We start from the raw sequence: 14538 nt of genomic DNA, 5'->3' as shown, positions 1-14538 counted from the left end.
TTCAGAAGGTGAATGAATGTGCCAAAGAAAATGTGTTTTTAAAGATACATCTCCCTGTTGTCTTCCTCCAGGTATCGAGCAGGCGCTGGCCCGGCCTGGTCCAGACCTTGTGATCTGTGACGAAGGCCATCGCATCAAGAACTGCCACGCCAGCACTTCACAGGCTCTGAAGAACATCCAGACGCTGCGCCGCGTGGTGCTGACCGGCTACCCGCTCCAGAACAACCTGATCGAGTACTGGTGCATGGTCGACTTCGTCAGACCCGACTTCTTAGGTATGGGGCAACGTCAGCGATTAGTTTCAGGTTTTTTTCCCATATCTTTCTGGGATAAGCTTGTAAATGTTGGTCATCAAAATACTTTGGTTTTCTGGTAATCCTCAAATTTTTTACGATATTTATTTCAGGAACGCGGCAGGAGTTCAGTAACATGTTTGAACGTCCCATTCTGAACGGGCAGTGTGTGGACAGCACCCCTCAGGACGACCAGCTGATGAGGTACAGGACCCACGTCCTGCACAGCCTGCTGGAGGGCTTCGTACAGAGGTGAGCCCAATAAAAGACTACAGACATTTAACCTTCTTAGACCTGATATTCTTCACTTTTAGTAACATTCTAAACATTTTGACCTTCTCCTGTGTTGGTTCCAGGCGGGGTCACGACATCCTGAAGGACCAGCTGCCCTCCAAAGAGGAACATGTGATCCTGGTGCGTCTGTCTCCCCTGCAGAGGGCGCTCTACACAGAGTTCATGAACCGCTTCAGAGAGGCAGGCAACAGCGGCTGGCTCAGCCTCAACCCCCTGAAGGCGTTCGCCGTCTGCTGCAAGGTGAGGGGGGGGGGGGGTTGCATGGGTGTGGAACTGAACACTACATGGATACAACCTCTATTTAACATCTGTGGTTTAGCCTCCTTAAAATGAAGTCATTTTATTTCAATTTTATTTAGCTGTTTTATATACTTGCTGCTCTTGTATTTTCATTATTATTTTTTCACTTTTTATTTAAATTATTTATTTGGTTACTTAGTTTTGTGAATATTCATTAGTGACATTTATTGGACTGGCTTTTTTTTTCATGTGTTACTGAGGTCAAAATTGTCCATGGAAAAAAAAAAAACTTGATCCGTACTACCAGGTAGAAAGTATTCTGGAAAAAAATATAGCGAAGCCTTTTCATAAGAAATGACACCATTTATCCTTAATTACAGGATCATTATTCAAAAATCACTGTGAAAATAGTTGTTTTCTTCTCTATGAAGGCAGTCATTGTAATACAAGTTGCACAAGTTACCATTCAAGTCGACATGTTTTGGCACCAAAATGAATTCCTCTATATTTATCATACTTGGCAAATCCAGTGATTGCTACTTTGAGAGAGTTTTCACACCGCTGACTGTTTGTCGTTCTTCAGATTTGGAACCATCCTGACGTGCTGTACGAGGCGTTACAGAAAGAAAACCTGGCCACTGACCAGGACCTGGACCTGGATGACATCACCACCACAGGTCCCTCCCAATGTACGACCGCAAGTAATCAAAAGTCCAAGCCCCTGGAGAGCCCCAACCCCATTGGTGGACTGAGCCTCAACCAGCTGCAGGAGAGGGCCAATCAGGTCATCACTTACGAATGGGTACGTTGAAAAACTGACTGTTGGATCTTATTCAGTATTTTAGCTTCCTTTAACACAAAAATGCTGATTTTCAGGTACACCTTTAACCCTAAATCTCAGTTGATGGTAAACAGAACATTGTGTTCCCCCTGCCTGAGATACTGCTGACAGTCCAGTGCTGCCACCCACAGCAAAATGAAGAAAAATACAAAAATAATTATTTAACTACCCATTAATCCACACCAACGTACATCAAAGTATGTCATTTCTAAGCATTTAAGTCTGCAAAATGAAAATTCTGATCTCTTTCTGACATTTAGCGCTGCATGGAGCATTACTTTTGTTTTTAAGATCACATTTGCTAAGATAAGCATTCAAATAAAGTTCATAGCTGTGGTTATTATCTCATCCTGACTTATAAGGCGTGCAGAGCAGCTATGTGAAATAAGGTGACGTTTAATAGTACATTACATTTTAACAGTTGTCTTTCTCTTCACATGGCCAGGCGAAGGAGATCCTGTATGACTACAAGCCTGGCATCCTGGAGAACTCTGCCAAAATGGTGCTGCTGTTCCATCTGATCGAGGAGAGCGTCAGGAAGGGAGACAAAATCCTAGTCTTCAGGTACGAGACCAGACAAAACAGGAGCGTTTCAACTGGATAATTCAACATTTGTTACGCAAATGAAACACAAAACTATAGCAGAAAAGATAACTCATTATGAACCTTCAAACTTCTTTCCGGCATGTGACCCAATCCGTAATGTTCCCAACCGTTTGTGTGCCTCCTGCAGTCAGAGTCTGTTCACGCTGACGGTGATTGAGGATTTCCTGGCTAAGAGACCTGTGCCTCCTTCACCCAACACCTCCAGCAGAGACAGACCAAACCAGAACTGGGTCCGCAACCACAACTACTACAGTAAGTCCTCAGAAATTATGATTGAAAATGCTTTTCTCTTGTTCACAGTTTATAAACCATGCTTAACTAATGGTACATTCTATACTTTATATGTATATTTCTGACTGAGTGGTACTGCTCTCTCGTTGACTTACAATGAGTGCTGCCCTCTGCTGGTGATTCTTGATAACAGCCAGACTTTAGTCCGTAGTTCTCAAAGGATCAGCCAGAAATTCACAGATTTTGTTTGTATGTTACAAGGATATTTAAAGAAATATTTTGTAAATGCAGTCTTGGGAGAATTCATTTTTAATTAAGTAAAAGGAGTGTTACCACCACAGTGAAGAAATGATGACATCCAACAGTGGGCTTTCAAAAATGTTGTTAGTAAAAGTACAAACATAACATAATATGCTTTGCAATGCTGCCTAGCTTGTTATTACCACCATACACATTTCATTATGTTTTTATATAGTCATTTGAATGAATGTCAAGTATCTAAAGCTTTTAAATAAATGTAATGTAGTACAAAGTGCAATATTTGCTTTTAAGATGTAGTGAAGTAAGGAATTAGGTAGCCAGAAATGAAAATACTCAAAGTACAAGTAACTCAAATTGAACTTAAGTACAGTACTCACTAAATGTAACAAACTACCACTAGTACAATATGTGTTTTGTCCACCAAGCTACTTTTTCAACCACCTTAAAGTAAAATGGGTTTAACTATGAACTAACTAAATGTTTAAATCTAAACTTGAGTCCTCTACACACAAATGTTGTTTTATTACCTATTGATGACATTCATTAGGGACTCTTCTAACTCTCTGTTGTGTGATGTGTTCAAGGACTGGATGGAAGTACGGCGGCTTCAGAGAGAGAGAGACTTATAAACCAGTTCAACGATCCGGCCAACACCTCAGCGTGGGTCTTCCTGCTGTCCACCAGGTAAAACTCACCAACACAATCAAATCAATGGAAGAAAATAGAAGTAAAAGTTCAGGCAACAATATAACAATAACAAACATAACCTGATTCCTGTCAGGGCTGGTTGCCTGGGTGTGAACCTGATCGGGGCGAACCGGGTGGTGGTGTTCGATGCCTCCTGGAACCCCTGCCACGACGCCCAGGCCGTGTGCCGCATCTACCGCTACGGTCAGAGGAAGCAGTGCCACATCTACCGGCTGGTGTGCGACTTCACGCTGGAGAAGAAGATCTACGACCGCCAGATCTCCAAACAGGGCATGTCAGGTGAGTCGGAAAATGCATGGATGAGTTTGAATATGCCTTCGGTAGACAATTATTTCCTATTGTTCATACCAAAAACAGAATGGTATGGCGAAGTTTGTGAAATAATCCTTTCAGATTGGTGACCAATAAAAACATGATGCAATTGCAAAGGAACATAAAATGCTTTTGGTGCATTTTTTGAACTTTTATTCGATTTTTATTTGATATCCTGAGAGTCCTGGTCGCACAAACACGTTATATGAACCATCACAGAAATACAAAAAATAAGAAATAAAAACATACTCGCATACAGACACAGATCAGAATGGAAATGATCAAATATGTTAAAACACAATAAGCTCAATCCATGTACATTCACTGCTGTTCGTAACCAGACTAAATATTCAGCTTTGCCTTGAAACTAGAGTTCTTCTGCCAAGAGCCTCTTGTCTGACAGAGTAAACGGTCTCAAGTGTTTGCTTTAAGCTTTGACTGGTAAGACATATTGAGGCTGCTTAGGCCTAGCAGAGCTGTAGGAATCGGCAACAGTTTTTCACAATTTTCTCCTTTTTTGACTTCTCTTCTGTCTTCCCTTTTTCCTTCTCTCCATCAGACCGGGTGGTGGATGACCTGAACCCTGTGCTGACCTTCACCAGGAGGGAGGTGGAGTCTCTTCTTCACTTCGTGGAGGAGGAGCCGGACCCCTCCCAGGTCCAGCTGCGGCCCGAGGACAGCATGGAGAGCGTGCTGAGGAAGGCTCTGCACCTCTATCCTCACCAGATTACTAAGGTAGACACTCGCAAGATACTGAGAACATTTGTATTTTAGTCAATTTACTAAGAAAAAGTGTAATTTTTTATTCGACTGTAGCAAAAATGATTGACAACAAATCAAGTCATCATGGCTGTATCAATGAAAATGTTTGAATTCGTCAAGCATCTCATTCATTATCCATCTTAGTCTTTTTGTTGATTACATCTGAGTTCAGAACTACCCCAAGCAGTTGCATTTGCACGTCCTTTTATATTCATAACACTGTTTTAAATAGCTCCCAATGATCTACAGTGTGAGAGGTTGTTGAGTCACCCACTGTATCCTTGCAGATGTTTTTCAAAATTAACTCTCGTAGTAAAAGATTTGTCAGCATCCATGTGTTTATTTCAGCCCATTCACTGGCAAAAGCTAGTAAAAATGTAATTCATAATTACATTTTCACCTTCAAAACTAATTTAGCAGGGGAAGACAAAGACGGCATTGTGTTCCTCTGCTTCTTTTGAAAGTGTAAAAAAGATTGATAACTATCCTTAGATTACATTAATTGTATTCTTGTCAATCTTATTTATTCATTTTTCTTTGCTTTACTTATTTTCTATATAAAATACTATCCTGTCTCTTTTTTATCATCTAAATCTTTTGGTGCTTACTTGTAATGGAAATTCTTACCGAATACGTGCTAAACATATAACGGTACCACTTTACAATACGACTACCCTTATAAAGGGTTTACGAATAGTTTGTTATTCATTTATTAATTAGGTTGTGAACACTTTATAAATCATTAATAAGCTTTTATAAGACATGAGATAAACAGGGCAACTGTGACTGGTTGCTTGCCAAATAGTGAGCCCACATTTATCTGTACTGCTAAGTCTTATATTGGCTACTTGGCTTACTTCGTCTTCTTCATCAGCCAGCATCCTTGGTATCTGTTGTTCACTGAGTTGATTCCCCCCCCCATCCATCTTGATGTTTCTTGGCATCTCTTATGACCATCTATGAATGAGTAACTAACATTTATAACTGCCAAAAGGGAGCCTTATTGTAAAGTGTGAAACACATCACCATCTATTGATGAGTCACTAACATTTATAACTACTGAAAGGGTGCGTTGTTTTTAAGTTAAATACACATGTCCATTTATGAATGAGTTATAACATTCACGCTGACCTAATACACATTTTTCACATGAAATGCAAAGTAAGATGCAACAGAGCCAAGCAAAACATTTTATTCACACATGAAGAAAATCAGGACTCAAAGTAATGACTGTTTAGTATGACTGATACACATATTTAAACATAAAAGCTTTTCTCAGACATAAATGAAAGACCTGGTAAGACATAATGGTACTCAGACTGGAAAGGCTTTGTGTATATCCTTGAACAAGCGTCCAAGCAGTCCATCAGGGTGAGCAGAGCCAAGCCAAGATGACCATTCAAGAACCTTGAGGTGTTCCTCCAACAAACTCTCTGTACGGTTTCCTCTCAGTCTACGGACATGTCCTTTGACGGTCGACCTAGCTCTTTCTATATGTTGGGTATGACCACCTGCTGTGGTTTATGGTGTAGTGGTTGTACCCCATGTTACTCAGCACTCTCCTGTATACCCTCCACTCATCACTAATAATGCTACTTCCTGACTTAACATGCCGTCTAATCAGAGGGACAAGGTGGCATCTTGATCGTTTCTCCACTAGTTTCCGCCTTTTGTCTTTAACTCCCATCATTCCAAAGACCCATTTCTTCCTTCTCCAGGTATGTCCAAAGCGTCCACGTGCATACTAACAAAAAATAAATGACAACATCATCTTAGTTAACAACAAAATGCACACAAATTACAGTAAAAATTGTTGCACATCATGTTTCAAAATGCCATACTTGTTTATTAGGTGCATTGTATAACATAAGTTAAGGATAATTATACAGTAATGGTCCATATTGATTTTTAATTGTTATTCTCTTGTACAAGAAAGCCCAGTCTTTAATTGCAGAACATAGGAACTGGGTACAGTACCTTCTCCCAGACACAAATACTCAAATAAAATAGTTTACTTTATCAGCATTGGTGTAATGGCAATTTTAATGTTCCATTGTCCTATATCCTTTTGCCATTACTTCACAGGAGGGTTTAGAGTGATCCTGACGCAGACACAAACAGATACATTTCCGGTCTTTTGCTGCAGTTTAGAATGATGTTTTATTGCTTTACATACCAAGGTTTAAGTATACTGTGTCAAAGGGTTGTGGTATGAGCATCAGCCGGCTGTGCTGGGCTGTGCTGGGCTGGTAGAATCGGTATGCTCTTCCTCCTGTGTCCTCGTCCTCTCCTGTCACCTATGACCCCTTTTATACACCCGGTGCAGCTAAACCCCGCCACCAAGTGTTCAAAATAATATTGCACTATACATATAAATTAAAGTAAACTGAGACACCAACAACACCCATAAAATGGCTCCTACAATTGGTATTACCAATGCTTACTATTTATTTGATACCAATTTGGTAATACAATTAATAAAAAGAACAAGGTTTCGTTCTTCAGATATGACTGTGACGTTAACGTGTAAGCTCAATAATGAACTCCAGCTCAACCAACCATATTGTAATATCTAAGTAATCATCTTGAAATATGACATTATTATTTGTAATATACACACATCTTATTGTGAGGTTAATTTCACATACACTACGCCGCTCTTCAACACTACTTTGACGTTAGCTTCTCTACATAATCGATCATAGCGAATTGAAATGAACCTTATCAATGCATAAAGTTACCTACCTAATAAAATATCTCTCTAACTTACAAGGATGACCTTATTTTACTAACCTCAAACAGAAGCCGTTTATTCTACAGTATTATCCCACTTAATGCTTAACACTTCTCTATTACATTTTAACTTGGAGGCTACGATTAGCATCGTTAGCACAGATGTAGCTACCACTTGCTTACATGCTAACCCTTAACATTCATTAACGTTAGCTGACTTGAAACATAAGCAACACATAAATAAAGTACTCAAATTTCACTTACTGCAAAACCGCATTCATGCACCGTCTGTTTTAACCGCAGAGCGAGTCACAATACAAGGCACCAGCACAACAAACACGGCCGAGTTCAAGTTATGTTCCCCGGATGAGCTGAGCAGGCAGAGCCCCTGTAGCATCATGGAGCTGCTAGCAAACAACAGCAGTCACTGGAATGACCTGTCACTCAATGTGACCATGCCCTAATTTATGCATAACTTTAAGGCTTAAAGGTGGGGTAGGTAAGTTTGAGAAACCGGCTCGAGATACACTTTTTGTTATATTCCATGGAATGCTCTTAACATCCCGATAGCAATGAATATCTTAAGTGCTTTGACAAAAAATCCATAAAAAAATGTCATCTGTGGAAGCCGTAGTACTGTAAAAAGCACGACCAATCATTTTAGCCGGCCCGGCTAAAATAACTGGATGGCCTACCTGCCTGTCAGCCTTCCATCTGTGCACAAACTTATCTCCTGCCCTCATTGGTCATGTGCGCGTTCGTATGTGTTGGAGGAGGGGCTCTGTAAGGAAGTGGCAGATTTATTCCGGTTGTGTATTTTCAAATTCTAGCGCACTCGAGCTGGTTTCTCCAAAATTACCTACCCCACCTTTAATGGCGCGTTTCCACTACAGCGCGCAGCCCGGTTTAAGAGGGCTGTGACGTCAGCGGCCCGTCTTTGGTTGCGTTTCCACTTGGCCTAGTACCGGCCGGCGGGTCCTAATTCACAGTTTTTCTGGCCTCATAAAATCGTGGGTCTAGGGCCAGAGACAACGAGGCTGAGTCGGGCTGAGTATGCTAAACTAGAGAGAGCGTCGCTGGCAAGGGGGCTACAACTACAACAAGATGGACATATTTGACCGTGATTTAATTGTAATACACGTTTCAAAATGATGCCGAAGTAACAACATACTGATACCGGTTAGTAAAAACCATGAATTAATGCTTTGGCAAGTCTGCAGACAGACGGCAGGCGAAAAACCTTTTAAAATGCTTGTTTTCTAAATGGAGATTGGCTAAGCTAACGCAGTATATGCTCCGACCGTCCACACTCACAACAACGGCCTATACAGACATAAATAAACCAGCGACTGTATTCGCCATGACACAGGCAGTCTGTGGTGTGTACATGTTTAACTTTTGTCTAGTTTCTGAACATATATGAGGAGCTGTGAGCTCTGAGTGCTAACAGCTAACGGCTGTGTTGTGTTTCTGGGGTCCTCTGAAGATCACGTCACGGCTCCGCCTACACTGCGTTACTATAGATACTGCCCCAGTTCCTAAACTGTAATGGAAATGCGCCATAAAGTGAGCCAGTCCTAACGAGGCCCAGCCATACCGAGCGGGGCCGAGCGAGGCCGTGTAGTGGAAACGCGACATTATATAACTTAAACAAATGATAAATGGTAGTAACTCATTCATAAATGGTGATTTGTTTTACACTTTACAAGGCTCCCTTTTGGCAGTTATAAATGTTAGTAACTCGTAAATAAATGGTCATAAAGAGATGCCAAGAAATATCAAGATGGAAGGGGGAATCAACTCAGTGAACAACAGATACCAAGGATGCTGGCTGATGAAGAAGACAAAGTAAGCTAGTGCCAATATAAGGCTTAGTTATCTTGCCAAATAGTGAGCCTGTGTTGATGTATGAAAACTATGTTAGAACTGGTTTATAAATGGTTCTTAATGATTAATAAAGTGTTTACAACCTAATTCATAACCTAATTATAAACCCTTTATGAATCCTTTATGTTTGTTAATATTCCGAATATGGAAAAAAAATGATTGACCATCACTTCTTTATTTTATTGTCTCTTCCAGCAACCCTTCCCCCACGAGTCCCTGCTGATAGACCGCAGAGAGCTGAGGCTGAGCAAGGCTGAGAAGAAAGCGGCGAAGAAAGGATACGAAGAGGAGAAGAGGGCGTCCGTGCCGTACACCCGCCCGTCCTACGCTCACTACTACCCTGCCAGCGACCAGAGCCTCACCAACATCCCCGCCTTCAGTCAGAGGAACTGGTCAGTGCTTTCAGCAGAAACAAAAAATCTACTTTTTTTTCTATCCTTATTAGAAACTCTTCAGCAACAACTTATTACAAGTTTTGAAAAAATGAACTGAAGTCTTGAGCTAAACATTTTTTTATCTGTACTCAGGCGTCCACCTCCTCGTACTGAAGAGAAGTCGGTGGCCAGTGTCCGGCCGGTCCAGTCGACTCCAGTTCCCATGACTCCCAGACAGGCGTCTGCAGGCTCCGCCCCTGGCAACGACTCATCAGAGTCCAGCCTCGGAGAATTTCCTGTCAAGTGCCTGCAAAAAGCCGGGGTGTTCGTACAGAAGATCGTCACCACTACTGGTAGAGGCAAACTGTTTACTGCCTGATCTTATTTTCACTATTGTCTCTCCTGTTCTCCGCCTCTTGAGTATTTTGATATGAGCTGAAGGATAATTGATGTTTTTATATACTCTATAATATAAATGTGTCTTCCTTGGTCTTTTATAGACATAGTGATTCCAGGAACCAACAGCTCAACAGATGTCCAGGCCAGGATCACTGCTGGAGAGAGCATCCACATCATCAGGGGCACCAAAGGTACAAAGACCCTTGACTAAACTTTAAAAATATTTGCATGATGGCTCCTATATTCAACTGAACTGTTGTTCAGACAAAATATTGTCTGCAGATTAATAATAAACATATTCATTAGTTGTAGCTCTTGCCGCTTCTCTGAGAACCATTTATGCTTAACTTAATGAAGCTGATCAGTAAACTTTCTGTGTGTACTGACCTTTTCTTGCACCTCTGTCTGTTTTAGGGACTTACATCAGGTCGTCTGATGGTCGAATCTTTGCCATCAGAGCAGCTGGCAAGCCCAAGCCTGAAGAAGAGAGTCCAGCGCCACCCAAAGGTAGGATGATCTATTACCAGAGCTGACTTCCAAACAAATGTCCCGTAAAGTTACAGTCATTGCTCACAGAAAAGTTGGTGCATAGGCTCCAGAAAATGCAGGCGCTGAGGTAGCAATGAGCAAGACCAAAGACAGAAATACTGACCAATAAGGGCAGGGTTTTGGGAGGGGGGGCTTGAAGACACAGCCGCTAAAATGGAGCAAACCAGAAAGAGGGAGAAGAAAAATGAGTCTGAAAATGAGCATTATATAATTATAAGCATGCAGAAAAAAAATAATACTGACATTATAATATTAATAAAGCAGTCCATGTTAGGAGTGTATTCCTTTTCAAGAGCTAATATATTGGTTCTTCTTCTCAGACTCCCAGGCCCTACCACAGGAAGTGTCAACCAATGGCAGCAACGGTTGCCTGTCACCTGACAGGAAGCAGCAGACGCCCTCCAAGACTGTGCCCCGCCCCCTCTCCCCGGACAGCCCAGAGATCATCAGCGAGTTGCAGCTCTACACGGGAGCCGCCCCCCCCCGCAGCCCAACCAGAGAGCCCCCCCACCAACCTGCCCTCCACCAAACTGCTTCAGACCAATGGCAGCACAGGGAAAACTCGCCACCATGACGCCTCTGTGACTAATGTCATCCAGCCCAACATGGACGCCATTGACCTGAGACAGGGCCCCAAGCGCAAAGCCTGCAGCCCGTCCCTGGAGGAGCTTCCCAGTAAGCAGCCCCCCACGGGCAAACACTCCTCCGCCCCTCTGGCCAACCCAGGCTTCTCCTTCCCCTTCAACGGGGGCTACAGCCTCCCTCCTCTGGGTATCAACACCTCCATGTTCTCGCCTTACTTCCAGCCCCCTCACACCCAGCTGAGGGACCCCGGTTACATGTACCCAGATATGTTCAGCTTAGGTGGAACCGGCACCGCCTCCTCTTCCTCCTCCTGCCCGACGACCAACACCGCAACCTCCGTCTCATCTTCCTCGTCATCCTCTGCTTCAGTCAAAGGGGCCGGTTCGGTTCCAGGAGCCATGCCGCCGTTCATGCTGAGCCCCAGCATGGTGGGCATGGCCGGGATGCTCCCCGCAGGCTTCCCTCTGTCCTACAGCCCCTCCCTGGCCAGCCTCTACACGGGGTCCATGATGCCGGGGGGGCTGCCGGGTCCTGCTGCCACTCCAGGTCCCGCCGGAGCCAGCTTCCTCTCCCAGTTCCCCTCCACTGCCGCCTCCAGCTCCTCCTCCTCTTCTCCTTCCTCCTTCTCCCCCTCGGGGGAGGGCCGCCGGGGCACGGTGCTGGTAGACGGCAGGAACGTGAGCAGCGCCAGCAGCTCGGATGATGACGACGATGTTATCGAGGTGAGGGGACAGTGACAGACCAATGATTGAGCGTTATTTAAAAATGATTGAAATAAGATCAAGTCCTCCGGGAGGAAGGTGTAAAAGGGCTTGTGCCGTGAGGGAAATGGACAAAAAATGAAAAGAAATTGAAGTGATGACAGATGAGTGTTTCCCCTGTTTGCCTTGGAGAAACGGCCTGAATAGGGATTGAACACAGACTGGACACAGAGCGACAAATCTTAATGCTGACTATCAGAAGATAAAACCTGAGGAAGAAAATGAAAACCAAGTGGACTTTGGGCTTCCAAGTTTTGTCCATTACTGGCATTTAAAACAAATCACTGGACTGAACTGCTGATTGTGGGCCTGCAGTGGGTGTAGTGACTTTAGAGAATCTAGTTCTGCAGCTTTGCTAAATGTCAAAACTCTTTCGCTTTTTTCAGCTTGTTAAAAAGATGATGGTAGGATGCAGTCGCTTACGTAAAAAAAAAGTTTGATTATTGGTAGTAACGTTCGTTAAATATCAGTAACTTAATTGGTAGTGTTTGTTTCAGTTGTTGAATATTGCTACTGAATATTTCTTCAAATGGTAAAAAAGGTAAAAAAGATCACAGAAATGTAAAGAGCATTTTTGATTGAATTGAATAATTCACTGCCAGGTTAAGGGTATTGTACAGTTGAACAAAAGAAAAGAAAAGAGAGCATCTTGAAGTATCAAAAAGGCTTGTTGAGGATGAGGTGGGAGACATTTACTGAAACCTTAAAACTCGATTGAACGAATGTATGCTAAATCAAATGCCTTTAAACCAGGCCTTTTTTTGAAAAGTCTTCTATTTAGGCTTCAGACGTGGGAAGATCTGATTTTCTTTTTTATATTGATGTAATCTCTTTTACTTTTTAGAGAAAAACATTGCCTAAAAACAGCCAGGTGAAAATACGGGGGGGGGGGGGGGGGGAATAACTGTGTTGTTGTGAGGTGTCCTCCTCGTAGCGGAGAAACCACCAACAGAAAATGCCTTTCTGCCTCCATCTTTCTGAATGTCAACTGTGAGAGAGGAGAGGTGAAGAGAGACGGACGGCCACTGCGGCTCTCTGAATCTCACCCACAGTCTTACTGTAGCCTAGCGAAAAGCGATGCAAAACACTCACTCAAGCCTATAAATGTATACGTACGAACCCCCCGAGGAATTAACCCTGAGATTTGGTTACGCTTGTGTCGTTACTGTGTTCGTATCTGTGCGTTGTGTTCTTAAGGGTTACAAAAGGAATCGTTTAAACAAAATAGAAGCTTGTGTTACCTGTTCTTTCTGTCTCATCTCATTCAACATTGTGAAACCAAACTTCTTTTTATTTGTTGGGGGAGACGATGTAGCTTTGCCAAAAACAAGAGCACATCGTAGACCTCCATCGAGGAGGATTGTGTCTTAAAAGACCAAATAATGTCACCTACAGCATCCTCACGAAGCACAGTGGAGACGTCCATATCCATCTCTCTGTATGACCTTGCAGGTATCACTGTACACTGTACTGCACTGTTATAGAGACACAAATATGTATGCGTCTGTAGAAAAGCTGCGAAAGCTTCAGCATGTGACCAAGTTCCCCCTAGATTACCCATGAAGCATCTCTCTGATCCCCTCTGATCACACAAACGGATCGGCTACGGTCTGCACTGTCCTTATGTGGAAAAATCTTCTCCTCAAAAAACGGCTGCAGCGAAGAGCTTTAAAACCCACCAGCTCTTTTTGTGACATCGTCAAGTAAAGACATCAGCATTTCATCCTCTTCATCTTCCATGTTTTAGTTTACTTGTTTTTTTTTCGTGCTGTTTGAATTAACCAAATTTATTTATTTATGATGGTGCATATTTATTCATTTTTTGTACATTGTTTTTTTGCTCTTCTTTATCTTGTTTTTACAGTCATATTACTTTTTGTTGTTACTACAGATGGAAACACTTTGGTTTCTGGTGATTTTTATTTTTGTCTTTGGGTGTCAATCTGCGAGTCTGACCCAGAACATGTGAACTTGTGCAGAACCTGCGTGCGGACCAACCAATAAGTGCATTACTGTACGCATTATAGGTCAGGATAACTGTGATCAGACCTTCATTACGGTAAACCCAACAGAAGAACATCAGGGATACATTGGTATTACTAAGCTGTGTTAAAAACCTTTTTTTCTCGATTCTATGAGCTAGGATTCTTCGTGAGAATATCAAGCTTCTCAACAATTGGGGTCAAAATCTTAAATATTTAATATTAAGAGCCATTTGTGCATGTAAATGAAGCTCATTCACACGTTATGGGTCAGAAACAGAAGCAGTCCAACCACTTATCATCTGAGAGGACAAGAAAAAAATGATATCAGTTCATTTTCTTTACTTTTTTTTGTTGTACGGTCCATTACTATTATCATCAGAAATGTCCATGGTGACATCCGAGGCGAGTTTCCTCCCTGTTGAACTGTTGTCAGCTCTGTGTCTGCCGCGCCGACTGACTGCTCTTTTATTTCACCGCTTTCTACTTGAATTTACATATTTATTTATACAAATCGATTCGGTAAGACGAGTGGAGCCGACCGTCTCAATTCCATTTTAGCCGAGGAGAAGATTAAAGCTGCTGTCTTTGAGGATTGGCTCTAGTCAAAGCCTGTTGTGTCGTTTATCAATGGATCATGTGTATGACCTTGGATTACTTTTAGATCCTTTTTTTTGGTTTTTGAAGTTTGTAAATAAAAGAAACATGTTCTAAATAACA

At 42.4% G+C, this 14538-nt stretch overlaps 1 protein-coding gene across 1 annotated transcript in view; it reads left to right on the top strand.

The window, feature by feature from the left end:
* LOC117494182 (helicase ARIP4-like) overlaps positions 1–14538 on the top strand; it is a 71466-nt gene extending 56928 nt beyond the window's left edge. The window contains 15 exon segments of the mRNA XM_034144946.1: positions 72–275; positions 407–545; positions 650–827; positions 1411–1629; positions 2114–2232; positions 2402–2526; positions 3351–3450; positions 3548–3753; positions 4346–4521; positions 9364–9560; positions 9696–9895; positions 10043–10132; positions 10356–10448; positions 10811–10967; positions 10969–14538. Coding sequence (XP_034000837.1) covers positions 72–275; positions 407–545; positions 650–827; positions 1411–1629; positions 2114–2232; positions 2402–2526; positions 3351–3450; positions 3548–3753; positions 4346–4521; positions 9364–9560; positions 9696–9895; positions 10043–10132; positions 10356–10448; positions 10811–10967; positions 10969–11812 — 3047 coding nt within the window. The 3' untranslated portion in view covers positions 11813–14538.

The sequence above is a fragment of the Trematomus bernacchii genome, unplaced genomic scaffold, assembly GCF_902827165.1.
Source record: "Trematomus bernacchii unplaced genomic scaffold, fTreBer1.1, whole genome shotgun sequence".
NCBI lineage: Eukaryota > Metazoa > Chordata > Actinopteri > Perciformes > Nototheniidae > Trematomus > Trematomus bernacchii.
The sequence above is the reverse complement of the archived record's forward strand: the minus strand, read 5'-3'. Positions and strand labels throughout refer to the sequence as shown.